The sequence below is a fragment of the Linepithema humile genome, chromosome 6 (genome assembly GCF_040581485.1).
Source record: "Linepithema humile isolate Giens D197 chromosome 6, Lhum_UNIL_v1.0, whole genome shotgun sequence".
In the NCBI taxonomy this organism is placed as follows: Eukaryota; Metazoa; Arthropoda; class Insecta; order Hymenoptera; family Formicidae; genus Linepithema; species Linepithema humile.
In genome coordinates this window covers 29485728-29511130 of record NC_090133.1, presented here as the reverse complement: position 1 = coordinate 29511130, position 25403 = coordinate 29485728, and the positions used below count along the sequence as shown (strand labels likewise).

The following is a 25403-nucleotide window of genomic DNA, read 5'->3' as shown; positions in this document are numbered from 1 at the left end:
AGAGAGGTTATTAATACACATTGGAATTCGGTGCAGTATAAATATAATACCTGAAGTTGTATGTTAAATGCATAATAATAATAATAATAATAATGCTCACATTCGAAAGGTTACAGCATCTCTATAGCAGACATTGGTCCAACAATAGCTGCGATTTAGATTTCAAGTATGTACGACGGTAGATCACGATCGATCTTGGGAACAATCGCGGAAACCTTCGAGCTTAATAAGTGCACGGGTGTTTTTGGTACGTTGGCCACTGCATGAAAGCGCTGCGAGGGTTGCTCTGGAGCACCCTCGACTTTTGTAATTATGCCCGCGCCCCCATCGTACGGTTTGATTGGCGTTCTCAATTAACAAGTGCAGCGGCTGCATTCTGAACGCAGCTAGACGTACATTATCTCACGAGAATTGACTTTCGCCAAGTCCCTTGCCCTTGCAATCCCGCACCGTTTTTTCCCGCACAGAATAGAGCCACCGTGCGGTGGCTGACATTTTTGTTTTTACACTCGACTTTATTTGACAAAAACCAGTATTAAACTCCCGGCCAAAGGAGATTCATGAAAATTCATAGTACTTTGCGCGAAACGCTATTATTCTCCGTAGGGAAGCCGTGTATCGCGCAGGATTACACGACGGTCGAATAATTTAAGTTACGGAAAATGGAATATATCACCACGTAATAAAGATTTGTGCATTAGTATTTTCCTGCCGCAACTTCAAAAGATGAATTTTTATCGCACATAAAAATATAGTAGCTAGCGAACAAAATAAGTATTACATTTTTCTGCGTACAATTGGTACATCAGTATCAATGTCGATACTAGAATATTCGTTGAGTATAGTACGCTCCGATCATATTATATGTATAAATATGTGCATTAGTGAAAAGATAGAGAAATTCAAATGACGATTGCTTGACAAAATCGAAAGAAATATTAATTTGATATTGCGGCTGTTAACGCGAAAGAAACACAGTACATCTCAGTTTTCGCAAATTTCCGCATTACTTTTCTTCGACCGCGTTTCTTTCCCGATTAAAGTAACGAAAGTTCCGAGAAACTTCGGCGGATTTTAATCGAATTACGAGCGCGAAAATATTAAGAATTGATTATGAAAAAGAACAAGAGATTTGCATCGCTCGTGTTGCGAATCCGATGAGGTGCCTTTTTACATCGCGCTGAGACTGAGAAATTAATATAACAAAGGGTCGGAGGCGTTAAAAGGACCGCATGTCGAGAACAATTTTGCGGCATTCCCTCTATTGGACGGCAGTCGCCTCGCGCGCGACGCCGAAACTTGGCTGAAAGTTGCGCTGAAAACTGTGCGGAAATTACCGGGCACAGTCGACGTTAACTCGAAAGGAGTAACTTAATTACGCTCGAGCACGAATCGCCGTTGCAAACTTTTCGTTTGTGCTAGTGCGTGTATACGCGTGTATGCCGATGGTGAAGACCGAGAGAACACCCGGGGCAACGGAAATACTTGTACGGAGTTTCACGGGCAAAAATTTATATCAGCTTGCCATTATGGAGATAATGAGTTCTGACAGGCCTCTAATTCGCCAGCTTTCTCGCATTTGAGCGTAGGATTATTATTTTTACGCCACGAAAACCAATCTTTTCCGACTCGTTACCCGTCAAAGATGATGATAGTGTTACGCGAGCTGTCGTTCCGTCAAATTTTTATTGATAGTTTTACGCGTGATGCGCTCCAAAGAAATTTAATCTACGACGAAAATCAACTTTTCGAGAAAAATGCCTTTAAATACGTGTTGACGGCATTGTTTCGCACACACTGAATGTGTTATATGCTGTGCAACGGCTTTTTATCAATAGATAATTTGTAGATATCGGATTGATCGAAACTTAAAAATCGAAATAGTTTGAGTTTTTTTCAGAGAATGGGTGACAAATGCAAATTTCCGACGTTGACGAATTAACATTTTAATTCATCACTCAACGGAAAAATCCCACAGAAGCAAGCTCATGTGTTTGATGAGGAGATTCTCGCGGTCGCATGTTTTAATCGAAAATTAATCTGCACTGCGCGCAATACTCGAAACTTGGCGAAGGACACGATTCCATTATCGCGACGAGCTGCTTTCGGGTCATCTCGCTCGTACAGAGTGTACCAGACCAATCATTAATAGCTATTAATCACTCGTTAATAGCAGATTCATGAGATTCATTTGGACACGAAAATCTTTATATTAAAAGATTAATAATTTTTAAGTGAGAATTTAAAATTGACTGACCAGATTGTTAAAAATTTACGCGCTTAGATTCACGTCGCATATTGATTTTTCTATACTTACCGTATGAGAAATCTCAGAAATCTGTTATTAACGAATGAGACATCTTGTTATACATCATTTTACATGATTAAAATAAAACAGATTGACTTACCGGCGTAACGATATCAAGTTATCCTGTATACGTGTATGTATACGACGTTCGCGAGATACGCTCGTTTCGATGATGAATTGAAAGCGATCGAGTGGCGATCATAAATTGATGCGGTTGTGAAAATAATTGTGAAATTAATCGATTTCGCTCGGTCGATGGAAATATCATCGAGAGTTTGATAATTTTTTTATCTTTTTTTTTCGTCGGCTCATTCGCACGTTCCGCTTGTCGGAATTAACAGGCGTGGGAACTCCTCCTTTCTCTCTTGAAAACATCTTTTCACCTTTTCCCGTTCGTTACCGTTTGCCCTGTAAATACGGCGTTTTCTGAAAAGCGTTTGCTGAAAAGCATTGGCCAGATTTAATAAGCTTTTGCGTGTTCTTCGTTAGGATTTTAACGAAGCTTTTATCCGGCACGATGAAAGCCGCCCCGGACATCTCCTGACATGAGGCAGGCGAACTCGTGATGTTTTTTTATTACGAATCGTAATGCCTTGGTGTTATTTGTGTTAGCACGTACCGGAGAAATGAAGATTCCATTGCCCGCGTTCTCTTCAATCATTACGGTCCTTGTAACGATTATGGTATATCGGTGGCTGTCTTTGTGGATTAACTTTTAACTAATTAACGTTGTTGAGAAAGTCGTGTGTTTGCCGTAACGGAGACCACTTTGCATTGAACTTTGCTGGGGAAAAGATTTAAATAAATTATTCTTAAAAATTACAGAAAATACCATGCCCGTTGGAATTAGTTTGCTTGTTTGCAATGGGACTGCATAAGCATTAAAGAAGAGCTCTTGTATAGAAGAACGTTTCTGCGTTCATAGAAATTCCAGACAAGACGCCATTTAGACGACGGCTCTCTTAACTAGCTTGTTAAGTTCGTATTAAGCTGTATGAGGCAGCATTATTATCGTCGTAGGTGTATTTCTCTTGGGTAACAGCCCAAAGTCGGTAGAGGAACAAGTTATTCTTTATGCACAGTAATTGAAATATAATATAAAAACATCTGCTTTTTTTTTGTAAATAACTACATATATAATATTGTATTTAAAAAATTGATAGAAATTGAGAATTTTTCATTGATCGACCGACAACCGACAGCCAAGTTCCGGGAATAAGATGTTCGCGGGATAATCGATCGAGGGAACATCTTGCCCGCGGCCACGGGGGGCCAGATAGCTCGTCGCCTTGATGAAATCCCCGAGAGCTCTTTTCATGCTAATAAGATTTCGTCGGTCGCGCCCAATGGATACGCGCCAAAGCGCGAGGGAAAGGGCTGCTGTCGTCGCGTTCGGCGCGGTAGAGACACTAAGAGAAAGAGAAAATGTACAAAGGGAAAACGGTGGCGTCTCGGTACAGCCGAACGTAGCACCCTCCGAGCACGGTGCTTTGGAGCTCGGGCCGCTCTAATTCGATATTTCGGGCGCGATGTGCGACGCTGCCGGTGAGAAAAGTAACGAGTTTCGCCGTGGATGGATTGAGGACCATATGGTCTGTTCGGCGCTTGAATTAAATTCTAATTCCTGGTTCAGTCCGGCACGAAGAGTAGAAAGTCATTTGAATGAACAAAATTTTTAAATAAAAAACGCGGTCTCGCGCGCGCGCGCGCGAAGACACTGTTGAATCAAATATACGAATTTTTATATTTGCAAAAAAATTCTTTCTCTCACTCGTCTTGGGTAAATTCGATGAATTGTATTGTCTATCCACATGATCGATCCAAAGGTATTGTCCGTCGAGGAAAGTTGAGAAACGAGAAAAATGATAAACGAGAACTGTGGGAACGACTCCCCGCGATATTGCGAGAAGCTCGACGCATTCTTACCCGATATAAAATGACAAATTAAATAGCAATTGTAAATGCGCGCGGCTACCAGATTATAAGTTTATAAGTTTCTCGACGTTCACTATAATGCTATTAATTCTGGACGCTACAAAGTATTTTACATTAATGAATAAAGGATCGACTTTGCTCAGATAGCGATAACAAGATCGAATTATATTACAATACAAATGAAAATTTCAAGAATTCTGTCGACTGTAATGTACTTTTGCCCCGCGCGTTTATCATTTTCCTCCAATTTTCAAATATCACCCGTTGCCCGTTATATTGTCTGTATTATTTATTATTGAAATAATTCTCTCTATGAATTAATTTAAGGATTGAAGGAATGTAAATTTTTAAATTTTTTAGGTGTAGTAAAGATACTCATAATCAGATAAGATAAAGATAAAATACAAATAATCAGATTTGCGTGATATCTTGAAACAGAAAAGCGTATCTGGAATTCTGTTTGATATTTTACACTGAGATCAGATGTTAGTCTATACTCTTACCTTTCGTTCGCGAGATTTTCTCGACAGTCGACAGATTATAGGAATATCACTGTAGCTTCTCTTTCCGCTGCGAAAGAAGAGCATTTTATCGTCGTTATTGAACAAACAACGGTATGTATTTAATGCGCGCTGCTTTCACGAAAGCGTGACTATGTAGCGCGTATGCGTGGAGTGTACTTAGTACAAACTCTCTACATGTAAGAACTGTTTATCCATTGAAACCCCAGTGTGACGTACCGATTCGTACATTGAACATTCATACTGCACGTAATTCGTCTTCATTAGTCAATATATCTATCCATCAATTTACATGCGCAATTTACATAGTCATATGAAATATTTGAATATTTTGCCATTTATAATTGGTACACGCGCGTCACGCATTAATATATTAACATCAGAAATTAATGGTAAATAATCTATATATTACAATACATTATACACATAATATAAATAAATATTAATAAATTATTAATATAATTTATATAATTAAATTTTGAGTGCAGTTTTTATTTTGAGTTTTTGTTAATTTTATGTTTAATTTTATATCATTCATTATGTTGCCTGACCGAAAAATTTGCGAAAAAGAGCGAAGATTATTGTCCTGAATCGGACGAACGTTACGTTAATCTCACGTTCGTCCCGAATTCCCCTCGAATCACCGCGCACGTATTCTCACATGTCGTGGATTTCTGCTGTTACAGACGGAGCTGTCGCAGAATCTGCAGCAGCTGTCAGAGAGGGCCCGCTCGACGACGGAGTTCATTCAAAGGCTCAAAGGGATGACGGATAAAGTGCACGTGAGTATACGCTCCTTTGGCATTCGTTTTAAAATCCGTGTCGACGGACACGTTATGCGGAGCGGCGCCGTGAAATTGCGAAAAGATATGGCGTTAATTACATCAGCCCTCTGTGGGGCGGAACGACGGATTCATCTCTGATAACCGAAAGGATGATGCGGACGTACAAAGAACATTCGGACGGCTTATAACCGATGAACAAAGATCCATAAGCGAGCACATTTCTTTTCTGTTTGTTTATCGGATCTACTAACATGTGTACTAATCAACTTGATATCGTGTTTCTCTCGCATAATACTATCTTGTGTGAGTCATATTTTCTACACCGGGAGAGAAAAAAATTACAGTATGTGCTAATTCAAGACCATGCCATGATCATTATAATTATAATTGTATAGTAAAACGTGCTGTTTTATTCATTTTGGGCGTGGTGACCTCTTAATTTTCCTCAAAGCTCTTCAAAATTGACATGAAACTTTAGATTTCAGATGCTGAGCAAAGGTCACCACGCTCAGACATGAGTACAAGGAGCGAGCGTAAGAATATTATATTCAGACTGATTTGTTTTGCTTTATTTACAGGAGGAATGCGTGACGCTTGAAGAAGAGGTTGAAGATCGCGTGGCGAATCTTGTGAGCCTCTTACAGGCGAGAAAATCGCGACTGATCGAGGCCGCTCGACAAACCAGAGAGGCCAGGGTGCGCTCATTGCGAGATCAAGTGGCGAGGTGCGCCACGCACCTGCAGACCACCACAGCACTACTCACGTTCTGCATCGAGGCGTTAAAAGAAACCGATAGCGCGGCCTTCCTGCAAATCGGTGGCATGTTGTCAGTTCGAGCGGCGACCGCCGCAGGCTCTTGGGGCGGCGCCGAGGGTGTTCAGGAGATTGCCCGTCTGCCGTTGCTGGATCTCACCCTGGACGACAAGCCGCTGCGCCGTGCTATCGATCAGCTCACCTTCGTCCAGCTCAAACGTAAGTGCGCAATGATAGATAAATGTCGGTTCACGTGATTATGTTTGTGTGCGCGATAAACGTAGATTAAACTTTTATGGCGATTTGTTTATCATCGAGATAAATTTGTCATATGGACAGAATTAGTTCTTTTCCGATCATCACTGACGCATTCAGATGTCAAAAATGAGAAATGGCACCAATATTTTGCTTTGATGATTGATTAAAGTAAATTAGTTTTTCCTTACATGTCGTTAGTCGCATGAAAAATAGTGTGAAACGTACATGTTTGATAAAATAGATAAGATCACCCCTGTCGAGCTGGCCCCCCCACCTTGCACAAATAAAAAAACCAATAGCGCAAAATTATAAGCTATTTATGAGCTTTCATATTTCGCAAATTAAAATTTTTGAGCTCGTCACGCTGAGTATGAATTTAATGTTTTTTGTGGGGGGATTGAGTCGATATCGACTCAGCCCCTCCACCGCTTAAAAATAAAAATATTGGATCAATCTTTGCGGTAGAATTAAGAGCTATTTATGAGCTTTTGAACTGATATAGTTTCGATCTTTAAGCTCACTCCCTTAGTCCCCAAACAACCCTTAATTGATGGAACTCAAGAGAGAAGTACTAGAAAAAGAAAAAATACATTATATTTCAAACGTAGTATAAAATTCCAAGAATAAACCTTTAAAATATGCGCATTTTGATTATTGAGTTGCAACCCGTTTACAAAAAAACCACCTCTCATCTTCCCGACACAAGAGAGAACTATACTTAAAATGAAAAAAATTAATTATTTTCCAACTAAATATCGTTTATCCATTTATGTGCTCACAAATTATTAATATCATTAATTCTTTCATTGTAATTCTTTCTTGTAAAATAGATGTGTACTTCATATTTCTTTTAAATAGATGTAAGGAAATTATTAAAAGTTATCTTATAATAAAATTAAATATCTGCATCTAATTTTCCAGTAATATAACAGTATAATTTAAATTATAAAAAAACAATTTATAAAAAAAAATATATACTAAGATTCATTCATTGTCAAAATATAAACTAAAAATGATATTATCACTGAAGATGGCCGAAATAAATGTGCCGAAACGTTTGATTTGACAATTTAGTTACTTATTATTTTTTGAGCATCTAACACCCGGCTCTGGGTCAATACAGCCAATTTATTTTTTAATAATAAACTAAAAATTTGCACAACTGATTTATATATATATAAAACTTTTTTTTTTAATTTATGGTATTTGCAAGATAAAAAAATACATATTTTGGAAGCTCATAAATCGATAAACGATATTTAGTCATGAAATAGTTAATTTCTTTAATTTTAAGTTCTCTCTCTCTCTCTTGTGTGCCGGGAGATGCGGGATGATTTCTTTATAAAGGGGTTGCAATTCAATAATAGAAATGCACGAGCACATAAATGGATAATTACGATATTTAGTTGGAAAATAATTTTTTTTATTTCAAGTATAGTTTTCTCCTGTGTCGGGAAGATGAGGATTAAGGGGGTGAGCTTAAAAATCGAAAGTATATCAGTTTAAAAGCTCATAAATAGCTTATAATTCTACCGCAAAGATTGATCCAATATTTTTATTTTTAAGCGGTGGGGGGGCTGAATTGATATCGACTCAGCCCCCCCCCCACACAAAAAACATTAAATTTATGCTCAGCGTGACGAGTTCAAAAAATTTAATTTGCGGAATATGAAAGCTCATAAATAGCTTATAATTTTGCGCTATTGATTTTTTTATTTGTGCAAGATGGGGGCGGGCAGCTCGACAGGGGTGATAAGATTCTATATCTATGTGAATATCTATGCGCCGGTAAAACGCGTTTTTCTTTGAATCGAAAAACAGTAGTGTATTCGAATTAATTTATATGTCTGTAAAGTTTATTCTGACGAGAACAGAAACTTTAATTTTTTAGAAATTGAATTAATAATGAGTAAAATGTTTTGAAATAATTAATAGCACTTGATTATTTACGTTATTGATTTTATTATATGAGACTTTTAAAGTACTGTTTAATTGCTTCAGAATTTAGTCAAAGCACGACATCGTAAATATATCGCGTACGCGCGTCTATAAAGAGAAAGTTACTTGAAAGTCAACGATATTTAGCATGAAAGTTAACCAACAGACATAATTTTATTACAAAATACGTGTAACTTGATAAATCAGAGACATTCTATTATACTTTGGAGTACTCAAAGATAATACATATCTTTTAATTTTGGAATTATAAATAACATTAAAAAATAATGATAATTAATTTAACAACTTGACAAATTTTAATTACATAGAGAAGTTATTTTTAAAAATTAGAGAATTAGATTTATCTCGTTGATTTCTCAAAATTCATTCATCTGATTTGTTGAATTGTTAATGAAGCTTCTAACTCGTGCGGCACATGTACGTGCCAGGCGTAAAAGCAGCGTAAACTCATTCGAAAGACGTCTTCGTGTTTACTTGATTTGCAACGATTCGTTTTGTGTGACTACCAGCAGGGCGATTTATCTCTCTCTCTTTACAGTGCCGTGCCTGTACAGTGCCGTGCCTGTCGCAACTTTGTGCTCTGCGCAAGTTTTGCTCGTTGATAGTCATTTACCTCTCAAACGGGTTAAACGAGAGTTTTACATGCCATTACAACTTTGATTATGTTGTTGCACATCTCCCGAAGCAACTAGCGATGGCTGTTAGAGTTTTCCATATAAATATCTAAGTTAACTGCAATTTTATTCTATTAATTGTATGCTACGTTTATTTTATTAATTAATATACAATATCAGAGCTAATAATAATTACAAAAGTATATAGATAATTATTAAAATTAAGGATGAGAAAATGAAAAGTACACGATACATTCGATGAGAAAGGACTTTCGAACGAATTTCGTTGACTGACGTTATGCTTGTGCATGCAATGTATTGTAAATATAAATGCGTAAGTAAATAGAAATTTTCATCGATTACAAATTACTCTACTGTTGGACGCAGCGTCAGAGGGGGAAGAACGATTTCCGACAGCAGGTAAAATTTAATATAATAGAAACACACACACACACACACACACACACACACACACACACACACACACACACACACACACACACACACAATTAGACACATCGAGTATATCGGTGAAAGAAGGAAAAAGAATTAACGAGAAAGAGAAACAGTGATTAAGAGAGAGAGGAGGAAGAAGAGTTTACCCACCAAAGTCGTCTAGACAGCCAAGATGACGAGAGGTGGAGCTCGCTTAATAATTTTACGTGGCCCCCTGGTAGACGGCTCTTTTAAGTGTGTCTCCTTAACTCGCCGCCGCCTGGCTTTGCCGTACGCTAAAATGTTCCAAAAGCGGATTAATTAGGTACCTTTGCAGTAATCGGCGCCGTAACGATCCGGAGATATTAACTCGTTACAAGGAGACATCCTCTTCTTACCGTTGCTTGGCTATACGTGACTCTCCGTTACGCACAACGTCGGGTGTTGGAGAGTGCCGATGCCACGGCTCAGGAAACGTTAATCGCGTCTGATTAATGTGTGACATACAGACATATGGATAGCTTGGTAACATTGGCAGAAATAATCGCGTTAGACGTAATTCGAAATTCGATTTATTCGAGTGGTAAATAAGATTGCCGATTTCGTTGACTCAATTTTGCGACAGAATCTACTTAATTGATCGGATCGTCTACCGTTCAAATTGACGTGGATTCTGGGGAGTTTGTTAGACCCTCGTTTGTTATTTGAACAAATTTACAATTGCATACTTCGATTAAGATTAGCCATGAAGAATAAGTGAAATACCAATCTATTTAACAAAACCCGATAAATGATTACCGTCGAGGAAGGCGCGAGTTTGCTTCTCTATCAAGACATTTCATTCGTGGGCAATCTTGATACGAATCGTACGGTAATATCAGAAAGTTTCTTCATTACGCGCAGTTTGCTCGTCAAAGAGTGGCGCGCTTCAGTTTGTTAAAATCCGCGATACTTGACGGCAGTCACACGGAATTTCATTTACTTAACCCGGCTTTGCAAATAGCGAAGAGAGGAATGTGCCCCGTGGAAACTTTCAAGTTTGCGAAAATTTCGCGTAAAGTTTGCGACGAAATCGCTCGAGCAATTTCTGGAATGTAACGAATGTGATATATTAGAAAAGAACGAGGGTAAAAAAGTTTTCGGAAAAAATTGTTATTAAAAATAAATTTTTTTATGCATATCCTCGAGATGCAATCATTAAAAACAAATTAAAATTTTACTTGTTTAAATATTAATGAATAGTTATCGGAAATCAGATAATTTAAGTGAAAATATAATTCATCGAAAATTCTAAAAACTATTTCGCGTCGTTGAGCTCTGTGAAAGAAACGCGCCGGTGCATCGTAATATTATAGAAATTCGAAATTCGAAAATCTGCGAACGTGTGATTTTAACAGTGTTGCAGCTGCAACACGAGAAATCGAATAATTTCTTAGCGATAAACGGCGGATGAGGCAAAAGTGTGAAATTTGTTTTCGTACTTTCGTACGAGGTTTTGTGTGCGCGCTCGGTACAATTTCGATCTCGGCGATATGAGATAATCAAAATTCGTCAATTTTTTTGTCACGTTGAAACGAAAGTAGTCGAGCAATCGACGCGGTGAGTAAATGTTGGCACGTCGATGTTACGATGCTCTGCTTTCTTAAATTTCATCTTGCAGCGGAAATAAAGTTTATTCGACACGCTATGATTCGCAAATTTTTAGATATTTTGCATATTATATGCAATAAAATAATTAAATATTTTAGAAATAAAAGAACGAAGTTAAGCTACTTTTCCATACTTATGAATAAAAAGTAGAAATTAATGAACTTTATAAATTTGAAATGGAAACTACCAGTCTTCTTTTTCTTTCATTTGACTAATACTTTTCTGAATCAGAAAAATTCAGTACATGTCAAGCGTGTCTATCTGCGAACGTAATATAAAGCAAAAAGACTTCTCGTATCGTATCGAACTCAAGTCAAAAGTAGTCGCAGGACTTTGAAGAATCTAAAAGCTAAGAAGCTTCTCGCGAACAAGGCCAGTTGTCTCGTGTCAGAAATGAAAGCGTCGAAGCAGACGTGACTGTTTCGCGAATGCTTCGAAGCGTCGAAGCGAAACGTGAAAGATCGTCTTCAGCAAACTTCCTCAAGATCACGGTCGGGTCTTGCGAGAAGACCATTTTTCGCGACTCCGAGAGCCGTCCATTCTCTGTGAAGTTTATTTTCACCTGTCGGTAAGTTTTATCAGCGAGATATATTTCGCGCACGATACATTTTAACAGGCTATCGCCGCGTCCCTTGCTTCATCATGCTTCTCTCTCTCTTTTCTCCCTTCTTCCACTGTATTGCCCTTATCGGTGCATTCTTTTTCCGCGTTTTCCTCGCAAAGAGAACAGAATGAACGAGAATGAGAATGAAAGAGAGTCTGCACATATCGGATATCGGCGCGGCGCAGCGCGGCACAACGCGGCGCGACGCGCGTTTGCGTCGTTCGATAAATCACTCCGATATGGGCATAAAGTTTCGCTGGCGTGTCGATTCACGTCGGGCCCCATTGTAAAGCTGTAAAAAGAGCGACCGTAATAGTTTTTTATCCCCGAACGTTGTTTCCACACGCCTCCGTCGGGCTGGTCCTTCGTAACGGAGATCTTGGACTCCCTCGCGCGCGCACCTGTCCTCCCCCATTAATTCCCGCTTTTACGAGTGTATCCTCGTAAAAGAAGGATGATCGATATTTCGCGTGTTCTCCCGCAACTCTTACTTTTTTTAGTCGGTTTTAATTGACGTTACGGTAACCATTATCACGCGTTCCTTCTGGATTCTTATCGTTATTCGATCGGATTGTCACGAATCCGAATTTCAAGTTTTGCTTTAATTTACACAGAGATGTCGCATATCGATAATGCCGTAAAATCGATGAAATCTGAGATATAATCGATAGTAACGCCAACGGAGCTGGTTGAGGATTGAAACCTTCCTGAAACAATTTTTTTAAAATGATTTGTCGCATTTCTCCTTTTAGTCACAGAAAAAGTTCTGAGATCCTCACACGAAATGCAAAAGAGTGTGTGTGAGAGAGAGAGAGAGAGAGAGAGAGAGGGAGGGAGAGGGAGGGAGAGGGAGAGAGAGGAGTTTTAAGTGATTTTGGATGGAATTTTTGGAGTATAAGGGTGTCTTCCGCAGGGATGTATCGGATCAGTCTCTCTTTTGTATTTCGTGTGTCTCAGAATTTCTTCTGTGTAAAAGGAGAAATACAACAAATTATTTTTAAAAAATCGTTCCAGGTACGTTTCAAACTTCAACCAGCTCGCCGATGATATAAAACGACGGAGCGGTATAGCGGAATTTGAATGAAGAACGTCCATCGAGGTTTTACGTTACATGAGTTTTCGTATCGCGATAAGCGATGCAACAGCGAGAATTCTGCATCGCATTGCTGTGTGTTTCCTATTCGGCACAAACAATCTTTATTATATTACGCAAATTACACGATCTTACTCAAAGTTTTCTTAAAAATCACTCTTGAAATTACGCTACATCTTTTCAAATAAAATAAACGTTTATTTACAAATTTTAAACTGTTAAACTGTACTCATTGTGAATTCGAGAAAGAGAAATAAGTATTGTTATTCATTATTTTTATTACTTAAATAAAGAACTTCTTTCTCGCGCGATCTTAACTTGTATCTCCGGCGATTTATCGTTAAGCATAGCATTATGTAACTGTGCCATTATTAGCCTAATTTCATAACGCGAAGTGCCGCAGAGATCCTAGTAGAGCGGAACGACTCTCTCTAAAGCATACGTTGACGACTCGCTATCAAGCATGAAGCCAGTTAATTATGCGTACACATGTCAAGTGTCACTTGACGTTGCAGGCAAAACATCATTCCCAGTAGCCTCATACAAAATTATATTTTTAACCTCCTGTGAAAAATTATATTTTTTTACATGAAAAAGTTATATATTTTTGCAAAAAATGTGATTTTTCGTGTATCGTACATGAAACAAATATATTACGGCTTGGCACATTATTGAATTTACGAGACAATTTTGTCGAAATCGGAAAGAAGATTAGTTTTGTGTGCAATATCGTAGCTTCCACGGTTTTTATACTATACAATTATCGAAGAGAGTACTTTTTCATTTACGTGAATGCACGGGGTGCCATTGAATTCTCGTTTTTCGTCTCGCAAAAAAAAATATGTATATACTTTTATTGCGATTCCAATCGCCTCATTGTTTACTCGTCTCTGACTCGTCTGCGCTCTTTTTCTGTATAAAATAGACTTTATTCAATTTGGAATTGAGATCAATTTGTTGTCATAAATCGTCACGAAGTAAAAATAAACCGCTAAATGGACCAAAGAAATTTTTCACTAAAACTAATGCGGTGAAAGCGGGACGTTTTGTACAAAGCAATCTTATCAAAGAGTCGACACGTCACAGTTTTTACGATTTAACAATCATTTATCAACCAACATGGGGCGAAAAGACTGTAATAACTTTCGGGACATTTTCCTTTTTATTTAATTTTCCACAAGTTTGCCGAACCTCGGCCTTTTCCATCTTTCGTCTTTTTGGCGCGTGTTTATTTGTCGGCCGCGGCGACGACCGCCCGATCGAATTATACTGCCGGCAAATGCGGAATCGAGAACCGAAACGAACAGGAAGTCGACGGACACCGCATCGAGAACGCTTTTGAGATAAGTTTACACGAAACCGCATGGGACAGCGGACAACGCGGACCGAGAGGGAATGCTTTCGATTTATCAGCATGCCACATAAGTTAACCAACGGGCTGACGACTCGCGTCGCGACGCGGCCAACTTCTGCTGAAAGCCAGATAATTGCGTATGGAAGCATCAACGATCGCGGCCAACCGTGCAGCTTGCATTAACGCTCCCAGACTATCTCTAATATTTGCGTGATCTATAATGGACGCTTGGTCCAATGTAATCAGTATCGTTGCGAATGATGACTCTTTTATGATAAAAATAACGCTTGTAAAGAGAGATCTACATTTCTCAAATCAATTGAAGTATTTTTCGTATTAGATACGTATCGACCTATTTTAAGGATGAATCATATTAAACTTTGGCAATTTGGTAAAACCGTAAAAAATTTTATAGTTAATTATCAATATCATAAATTTATACACAATCAAAATCTTCAAAATATAAGATTTCAATGCTTAGAATTAAAGAAAATGTACATTTTAAAGGTCTATCAAATATGATATGATATAAGATTCTAAGGCATAAAAGTGAATAAAATGTACATTTTACTTATTTTTATACTTTATATATAATGTTATATCATAAAATATGATAGTATAAAATGAGAAATCCATTTTTTTAATTTCAGTGACTTTTATTTGCATTGCAATACATTTCTTTAATCAAAATTGTTTTTTAAAATTACGTTTCTAATTTAATTATGCATTTCTTTATTACAGCTTTGCGAATAGCAAATTGACCATTAAACTTGGCCGTTAAATTGACCATCCATTAAACTTGGAACTTTTGCGCGAAAGATGAATTCGATTCCAGTGTCTTATCAAGAAACTTATGTATTCCGATCGATTTGGCAAATTGAGATATATGGCGCTCCGCACCGGCGACTCAATACATTTCTGCGGGGTAGAAATCTGGATAGCGAACGTGCAGAGTAATTTGCGCGGTTTCAACTTGTACCTTAGACAGTCAGAATCGAACGGAATCGTGCGGTCGCGCGGCAACGACCAAATCCCGTCTGTCGTTAGGAAACTCGCAGCAAATTCGGCAGTCGTAGTCCGTTTAAATCGTGAAATTATTGCCACCGAAGGTCATCACCGGCAAGCCGGGGGCAAATCGGATTGCAGCCAAGTACTCGGTGTGATGCGGCTTCAAATCATATTATATTAAAATTGATCGGCAGTGATTAAAATCATTGAACCAATAAAACCATTTAACGTCTATGTGAATGTATTTTATTTTATTTTCACAGGCCTTTCAACTTACGCTCTTATTCTCTAGATTCAGAAATGTAATTTGACAATCACAAAAGCTTTTAAGACTATTTATTTATATATAATTCTTCTCTGTTTCCGTATTATCACAGATACTGGAAAATTATATTTATCAATAATTATCATAGTAACGTAAATTTAATAATGATTCTAGTATTATGTTGAAGGAGCTCTACTAAATTGTTCTAACGCATGCATTTGCAGCACCCGGTGCGCCCTTACTGATCCCCGAAGAGTGTAGCGCTGAGAACAACAGTGTCACCGTTGCCTGGCAGCCACCACCTGGACACGGAATTATGGGCTGCACCGGACAAAGGGGCCCCGCCATCGAGGGTTATCTCTTGGAGCTGGACGACGGCTGCGGCGGGGAGTTTAGGGTGAGTAAACACACTTCATACATTCTCTAAGAAATTGTACTTTCCCTCTCTCCCTCTTCTCTTGCGTCTTTCGGGCAGGGCTATCGGACGCTCGACTTGGATCTCGAGGGTTTCCCGAGATTGCCCGCGAATTCTTCGATGACACTTTAGTTGTTGGACCTTTCATCGTCTTCGTCTGTTTACCGAACACTCATTCGGTCCTTCGGTATCATCCCGTCGACGGCTTTATCTAACAATGCGACACTTTGATGTTTTAACGTTTTCCAAGTTTACGTTGTTCTTTTATTGTAAAAGCAAAATAGCAAATTCATGTTTATCCGTTTGTGAAATTGATAAATAGATTTAATATAAAATATGATGAATTTTATTTAAAAATATATTAAAATTGTGTTAAAACTGCTTTTACTGCTGGATGATACTAGCGGGCTCATCCGCTAGTTTTGCTTTCTAAAAGTTAAGACAAGGTTTTCTTGCACTCAAGCGAAAGAAACTTGCTCATAGCGTAAAAATAGTGAAAAAAGACAAGTTGTATGAACGTGGTAGGAAACTCTGAAAGATTGGCTGTACATGTTGAACTCCCTAAACGTGACGGTGTAACTCGAGAGAAAGAAGAAGTAAGTTCTTCCACGAAATGCGCTCGTTAAAATTCTACAATAGCTCGGCCATTTTTTTTATTTATTTTTTTCAAATTTAAAACTAATACTACAAAATACTAGATTTTTCTAAAGAATACGGCTAATAATTCAGCTTAAATGGCGCGAACTACAATATAAAAGTCGGGATTAAAAGATACGGCGAAATTTTAAGTGCGAGTTGGAAAAATTTGAGAATTATCGAACCTAATAAAATGAGTTTAATGCGCTTCATTAACTTGTTTTGCCGCGGTGTCCAAAATGGGCGATTATTGTCTATCTCTATTATAAAATTATACTTAGCATGGATTTTGATGTTTTATGTTCCTCTCTTTCTCTTTCCATATGAAGATAATCATAGAAAAGAAATCATCGTATAAAATGATAATATAAAAGTAGTTTAAAAATGAAGATTTATCTTTGAAATAAAGGCTTGATATTAAGAGCGTTAATTGAAATCCATAATTCCCGGATTCCGAACTTACACGTGAGAAATGAGCAAGTCTTTTGGATGACGGCGATTATTAAGTGCCCATAGCGATATCGCTCCGTGCATTACAAGTTTTTATCAAATGGCAGTGGTTCGAACCGCCATTTGCCACATAATCCACGATATTAATGTGCGGCAATCTACGACGGTCGTACAGCTTTATAGGGTTTTGTCTTCCACAATTGCGAAGGAAAATAGAGTTAGATAAAGTGGAAGAACGTGATATTACAAAGTTTGGTTTTTTTTTATACCGAGTTATTTTAATATTGCTAGATGGAATTCTTACTTAAATATTGATATCTCATGAACGTGGTGCAAAAATATTATCGTTTATTAATATTGACTGTGAACATCAGATTTGATTTATTCTTCGTCGCGCTAAATTACGTATTTACATTATATTATTAAAGCAATTTCACGCGAGATTATAGTAATTCTTGTCACCCTTTAAATAGCCTGAGCCATGAATGTAATGCTAGATCCGCGGTAAAATCGAGAATAGCACGTACGTTGCCATGCCGCGTATGAATTCCCGTTCGCATGAACGTGCTCCAGGCTGGGCTTGTAAATCGCGCGTCTAAATTTTCATGCTTTGTTAATAATGCACCCGACGGCGTTGCGATACGGCGCTCGTTAACGAACGAAGCGATACCGCGAATATAAATCGTCCTCCTAGTCAACGCTTTCCTCGCCCTTCCTGACCATTCCCTTGCTTCGACCCATCGCGTCGGACCTCCTGGCGGCCATTGAGGGATCGGCGCATCCTTCTCTGCTTAATATTTAAATCGAGCTCGTTTGCGCGGCACGACGCCTCAGGTTTCCCGGTTTCTGGTTTCCGTTTTCTCGTCCTTCCTTTCGCACTCGCTTCCGAGTTTCTGCGGGATTCTTCGAGCTTACGATAGATATTATACAAAGCTGCAATACTTTGTGGATACAAAGCGCGAAAAGGATTCACTTTAATTTTGTCACAGATTAATTTTTACACACACATTTACTTATTCTGTAATTTTATTATATTTATATGCAAGAATTTTTAATTTTTATTTTGAGAAAGATGTGTAGTTTTGGCAGATTCTAGTATACATTTAGGCAACCATCGAAAAAGAATTATTTGAATCAAACTCTTTCACCAGTGCATTACAAGACAGTGCATTTTATTTCGATATAAATCTGATAACGTATTTCGGCTTTATATGTTTATCTGTCGGCTAGTCAGTCGATGCTAGCTTGACGGTTCTTTTAGAGAAGCCAACATGACGGGTAAACTCCGCTTATCCTCCATTCTCATCTGTTCACCACTGAGACGACCTACGTCAACGCTTACTCGTGGTGAAAGAGACTTTTATTCAAGCCGAGTTGGATATTTTTCAATCCTATTTTAACTATTATTTAACACAATTGATAAAGTAAATATCTTATAAATGTGATTGGGAAAGTTTCTTAATGATTACAATTTTTATTGAATTTTTTATTGATTTATTATTTTACACGAAGAGAGTTTCAGAGGCTATTGGTATGGTAGGAAGAATACTGGAATACTTTAATAGAAATTTAATGAATATTTTTCGTAATGATTTGCAGGAGGTATATTGTGGCCGGGAGACCATCTGCACAGTTGATGGGCTACACTTCAACTCGCTGTATAATGCCAGGGTGCGGGCGTTCAACAGCGCGGGTGAGGGCGAATACTCGGAGCTGATCGGCCTTCAAACTGCAGAGGGTGAGTTTCTCCATCTTTTTTACAACTTTCTCGGCCAGGCGCGCGGAGGTCTCGGCTGGAAAATTGGCGCCGGTGTCGCGTGGAAGACGAACGATCGTGAGCGACGTCGATTTTCCAGCCGTACGTGCTTTTTTTCCGCAGCACGATCGCGTGATCGATGAGATGGACGGTGGACGCGCAGAAATGGCCGCGATAGAACGTTTATCGTGCAGCGTGGAATAATACGGGCGACAATTACAAATGACTCTGAGGAGATACTTTTATTTTTGCGTCAGATTCAAAAGCAAATTTCTCAGAAACTTTTCCTTTTCTTCTTTATTCAGTTTCGTTACATTACAATGTTATATTATAAATATATTAATTATACTTTAATTATACAGTATAGAGAAAGATGTGCAATTATCTTGAACGGCGAATTTTAAGTAGCAACATCACGATCAAACATCCAACACTCATTTTTATACAGATTTTGTCGCACGTATTTTCGAACTAGTTTTCCTTCTAAATTATATAATATTTTTTTCGAAATATTATGAAACTATAGTTAAAAGAAGAGAAAGTTTATCTTTTTTGCATACGCAACTTGTCGAGTAGCAGTTTTTCGAGTTCGCTGGGCAGAAGTTAAACGCGAAACTTGGACAATCGCATCACGACAAATCCCATATGTGAAAGAGTGTGTTAAATGATTCAAGATAAAATATCCTATTCTTCCTTTCACATTCCAATTTCACAATTGCATCACGTTGACTCTCATATTAAATTCTTAAATTATTTAGCCGCACGGAAAATCAGACTTTCCTCTCTTCCACATTCCTTCTCACGTATTAAGATTCCACAATCCTGTCACGTCGTTATTAACATCAAGTGCGGCGGCGACGTCGAATTCCCGATAACCCGACGCTCGATACAACGCACCCCGATCGTGTGTAGTTCGTTAAACATGCTTGCGGATTCGAGTCCGCGGAATATTAATCGGAGCGGTGGAACACTCTCTCTCTCTCTGGTCTCTCGCAGTGGCGTGGTTTTCGTGGGCTACCGGCGCGGCTGGCGTACCACAGGAGGTGTCTGTATCCGAGGACGCGATGAGCGCGTCCTGCGAGGGCTACGAGCATCGCGTGGTCCTCTCGAGCGTCGGCTTCTCGCGGGGTGTGCACTATTGGGAGCTGACGATCGATCGATATCACAGTGACACCGATCCGGCCTTCGGCATCGCCCGGGCCGACGTGTCGCGCGATCAGATGCTAGGTAAGTCTGTCACTTGTTCGTCCTCCTCTTTTCTTCCTTCTCCTTCGCTTCTGAAAAGGAAAATGTAAGGTTCATCCAGCGCCGATGAAATATTCATGCGCCACCCAGTACATCCCGGAGATCCCTGGTTTGTTCAGAAATTCGGAAGCGAGAGACACGTGTGTCTCTCTCTTTCTCCCTCCTCTCTCATCTTCCCTCCCTTCCTCTTTTTCGCTTTGCCTCTAAACGCCTCTTATTTTGAGAGAAATCAGAAAGTACGTAGATTGCGGTTGTGCAATGTGCCATAATCGATTGTCTGTTGAAAATTATTTATTTAAGAAAAACCGAGAAGATTTGTTCCATCATGTTAAACCAATATGTCAGTCAAATCACGTTTATTATTGCTATCACTAACAATTTTCAGTATATTCAAAATTCTTTGAAATTAGTTACTTCGTTTCCAACATTTTAACATTCCACTATTTTACGATGATTTCTGAAATCAGGCGACGTGCAATCTCGCGAATCATCTGTCTGTGCAGGTAAAGACGACAAAGGTTGGAGCATGTATATAGATCGCCAGCGGTCGTGGTTCATGCACGGTGGCGGTCACGCTCAGCGGACAGAGGGTGGCGTCCAGCAGGGTTCGACCGTCGGTGTGCTTCTCGATTTAGACACCACACACACGCTGCGCTTTTTCGTCAACGATCAACCGCAGGGTGGGATCGCCTTTCGCGATCTCTACGGCGTATTTTATCCGGCGATTAGCCTGAATCGCGGCGTCACGGTGACCTTACATACAGCCCTGGACGTGCCGCGTCACCTTCTCGCGCTTCACGAGGAGTACATCAGCGATATGGTCCATAGCTAGGGGTACCTCAACGTCCTTAAGAGGGGTCTGCCGCAGGAGATTGGCTCGCCCTTAAGCTCAACTGCATGCGCCATCGATAGGTGCAAGGATTTCGAGTCGGGCCAATTACTGGAGAAGATTGTCGAAGAGAGTCCGACGTTGGAGGTTGACGTTAATTGATCGATAGATTCTCCGAAAACTAGAACTAGTGATAGTAGTCTAAATTTTTATGCTTTTGCTTGATGCGACGCGCCGTCAATAGTGCGCTTTGACATTTTGATGGTCGTACGTTTCGCGTCAAAACGTTTAATTGCGCCAGTCTCTAAGTCACATCTAACGCCATCGTCAAACTCTTCATTTCGAAATTATTGAAGCTTTCGTCTTATAAAGCTCATAATATTTTATCCCTTTTTCATTAGAATTATTTTTTATCTGTGATATATTTACATTAACATTAATAGATAGACATATGAAAGACATATGAGAGAAGCCGTGCAAACCAATACGTAACAGCGACCGTCAAAATGTCAAGACGCTGTAAGATGATCTTAATGCGAACTTTGGTTCTTTGGCGAAATTATGCGGCGAAACGAAAATAGTGATTGATCTCCTTGGAATCTCTAAGAGGCAATATTCTTTTCAATTATTTTGCAATTATTTGAAAATGGTTTACAAATTATTTTCAAAAATAATGCGGTTTATTATAAATGAGAATTAATTGAAAATTCTCGGACGTAATTTTATACATTTACGATTAAAAAATTTAATATCCCTGAGGATATATTAATCTGGATAAAGTTTGCCTTGCCTCTATTTGTCTAAATGTAAGCGAGCTCCGCGAGAAATAACGATTCAACAGGTTCAGAAACTTCGGCGAGAAGGTTTCCGAGAGAGGCACAAATCTTTGGATTAATGGTTGACTCTTTAGATTCGCGAGAAACTGAAACTTGGAATTAAGATTCGAATTCGAATTCGAATTGGGACTAGTTTTTCGTCGTTTTTGGCGGCACGACCAATATAATTCCGCCGAACGAGACCACAGGCAATATCGATCAAGTTGATATTTACGACACAAGCCACAGTTTAAAATCACTCGAAGAAAGTGAAGAATCCTTTATTTCCAGAGAACCAATGAGACTGAAATAATTCACGCACACGCGACACATAAACAATCTCTCCCATTAGGAGACCGAAGAGGCTAATAATAGGATAACGATACCTTTTCCGAAAATTAGCCCGTTTCTATTTATACCGCGCGCTGTAAAAGCAAATCGAAGAAAATATCTTTTTCTATGCTTTTTAAATATTTTCTCTCCTGAAGACTCAATGTATTGTGCTAAGGATCGGTGTTTCTGCGGTCAATCAATTAATTTTAACTCTGTCTACATCGTGTCCGAATTTACGCTCTAAAAATGAATGTATTTGTCGGAGAAATTATCGGACACTTAAGCGAAAGTGGAACGACTTTCGGAAGCAAAGAGACGTCCATTAGCAAATAGCCAAGTATCGTCACCACCAATTTTGTCGAGGACTGTGTTTGAGTAGAAGCGATCAATTGGTCGAGAAATCGCGTCTAGGTCCACAGAATTGTTACGAATAAGGGAAGAATCTTACGAAATTCAGGAGTTTGATGAAGGAAGAAGTGCGGGGAAAAGGTATCGCTTCGTTTACCTCTCCCGATACTACTCTACCCGCGGGACAGTGGTTCTTGGAACTTCTTACTTTGGGGAATAAAATGGTAGAAACGAGTGCGCCAAGAGCATCTTGAGAACTGACAGAGAGCATCGAGAAGGATCTTGAACCGGCGGCCTTCTTCGGGGGTGGCTCCCGCGAGTAGCCACTAAGGAAACCGAACGGTCTCACCGTCCACGGTGACTTTTCATCAATCGCGTAATTAACTTTTTTAGCACTCTGCCGCCACATAATATGCGTTCATCTTCGATGATCGAACTTTTAAAGAACGCATCTGGACTCAGCTTGACTGTAAAGGTAATATCTAGAAAAGTTTTTGCGAATATTTATATCTTTTATAACGAAACAGTTTTTAATTTTACGTGAAGGAAACATTATTTAAAGGGATACACTTTTATAATTCCTAAATATTTGTAAAAATAGTATAATTACGATTCGTCGATTCGTCTCGCGGAGAATGAGAACAACGTATTTCTTCTATCCACCGAATTAAATTGACCGAGGCAGAATTTCGCGCCTTCAATTGAATTCGGTGCTGAAATAGTTAATGACCGAAATCGCGAGAGCATTAAGCTTCCGATCGCACGCTGACGAGGTGCGATCCACGACGAGAAGTTGGAGGATCGGTCACGGTAGGGCCGATAATTATCTCAACAGGACGAAGAATCGAAGCGTTCCGCTCCGGGCGATTTTTCGTCTTGCTCGCGCGATCGACACAGATCGCTCGATCGTCCACCTATTATCCATATCGACACACGTATAAGTGTAATCGCGTTGTAGGCGTTAAGGCTCCGTATTAAAGCGTATAGACAGATAAGGTGTATAAAACAGTGCTGCCGCGGCTTTAGTGTACAATAACGAATCGAGTATACGTTTTTTCTAGTCTTTGATAGAAATCCGATCCCAATATCTCTTCCCTTTGTTTGCCTACCCTCATTCCGTCGTTTTATCTTCCACCTCTTCCCCTCACTCTTCTTCTTTTATCCCCGTTCCGCGTTCCATCGCATTCGTCTAGTTCTTTTTTACGACTTTGTACGACTTTATATACATCTTGATGATCATAAGAACAGGAGGAGACTCGGTTCATGCGCTCGATTTCTCGTTGTATTCCGATGTAACCATAACCCGGCAGCGTTATTTCTGCGCCGGGCATTGCATTGTTGCTGCGAGCGCGCGCGCGCGTGCACGCACGCCTTTCAGCGCCATGTACATACGTGTATATATACATATGACTCTATATCGATTATATCGCCGATGAACTTACCGATTGTACCATTTACGACTGTATCGGATCAATAAAACGCAACGAAAACGCCCGCATGACGTGCCGTATATCGCGCTCCCTCGACTCTCCCTATTCGCTCTCTCTCTCTCTCTTTCTCTGTTCCTTTTCTGTGGTGAATTAAAGCACTTAGAGATCCCCTCCTACATAAACTACTACACGAAATAAACCGAGAAAATTTTTAAGAACGTTTTTTTTTCATGTTACGTATCATTAATATGGAAAATAATATATCGATCAGGATTGTGAAACATTTTCTATAAAATAAGGACCTTTGAATCTTGAGACTCAAGGAAAGTCAAGAGATCCGACGAATGATACCCTTATGCTGTAATTCACCACTAGTCCTACCGCTTTTGCCATTTTCTTCTGCCGCTTTTTGTTCATTTGATCTGAAACTTTTGTAATACCTTTTCAGAAAGTTTTCTCGCCGTTGCACCGACTCTCGCAAATTGCGACGAGTCCCGCCGACCGCGCAGAGAGCGTGCTGAGGGGGAGAAAGAAAAAAAGAAGCAAGGGGCGACATAAAATGATTCAAAAGAAAGAGAAAGAAAGAGGGAGCGTGTCTTGTTCTGCAGGGAAAGCACCAACGTGGTCTAGTCTGGCCACTTTAACGAATGCAATTAGCTATCGCGGCTGTGGCTGCTGCACCGGATTATTTTTCCTCTTTGGGCGTTACTTTATATCACCGTAAGTTTGTTCAAGCACGGTACTTGATTCGATTCGGAGATTGGGGAAAGGATGGAGCAGGCTTCGCGCTTGGGACTAATCGATTTCAGTTTTTGTTTTGGTCGTTATTTTGCCAGTGCAAGACGCGACTTTCACAATTTACGCCGCTGATGACGTTTTTCTGTTTGGATAAAATCACACGCGAAAATATTGAAATACGTTCGATATTTATCGTGATATCTCAACATATCGTCCGATAGTAGTCGAAGCAAGAAGTAATTTAAACTCATGAAAGTCGCTGCGAATAATTCCCTATAATCTTTCATCAGATTTGATGCAAAGCACGCCGCGGAAGGATATCGGGATTCTAGGAAGTAGTAAGTCCGTACATTCTACTTGCTCATTGACAATAATGCAGCAGAGATTTTGGAGGATAGAAGTTTCACTTTTTCATCTTTTTTCTTTGGAAAAAGTACACTGCGGCTCTCAGGCTTGAAAGTTAGTTTTGGGGAGAGTCCGTGGTGTTGTACGTCGTGCATGTTGTAACGGTACGCGTTTATGTAACGACGAAAATGTTCACAAGTAGTGCTCGTTAAATTTCGCCATTCTATAAACTCGTGCTCTTCAAAACGCTTCGCATGGATTTAAGGGATTCTGTGAAATGCTGGTAAAAATTCAGAACTTTATTACCTCTACGACCGCGGTGTAAATTACGTACACCGAGTTAAACTTTTCCACTTTTGCATCTAATTGCGAAACCCTTCATATATCCTTTAAAATTACTGAATTACCCTCAACTACTTATTTATTCCGGATATGAAAAGAGGCTGCTATGTTGTACACGGAACATTTTTAATTAAGAATTGTTAATTAATAGACTTAATAATAAAACGTAGTTTAATAAT

The 25403-nt window shown here is 39.2% G+C and overlaps 1 protein-coding gene across 3 annotated transcripts in view; it reads left to right on the top strand.

Annotated features, from left to right (window-relative positions):
* Nucleotides 1-23863, top strand: part of Trim9 (E3 ubiquitin-protein ligase Trim9) — a 71262-nt gene extending 47399 nt beyond the window's left edge. For 2 of the 3 annotated variants that reach the window (XM_067357719.1, XM_067357718.1), the window contains 7 exons: nt 5451-5546; nt 6128-6521; nt 9521-9553; nt 15767-15939; nt 18643-18781; nt 19796-20026; nt 20548-23863. In XM_067357719.1, coding sequence (XP_067213820.1) covers nt 5451-5546; nt 6128-6521; nt 9521-9553; nt 15767-15939; nt 18643-18781; nt 19796-20026; nt 20548-20876 — 1395 coding nt within the window. In that variant the 3' untranslated portion in view covers nt 20877-23863. The remainder of the gene's footprint in view (nt 1-5450; nt 5547-6127; nt 6522-9520; nt 9554-15766; nt 15940-18642; nt 18782-19795; nt 20027-20547) is intronic. The other variant, XM_067357720.1, reaches the window with a different exon arrangement.
* The last annotated feature ends 1540 nt before the right edge of the window (nt 23864-25403 follow it).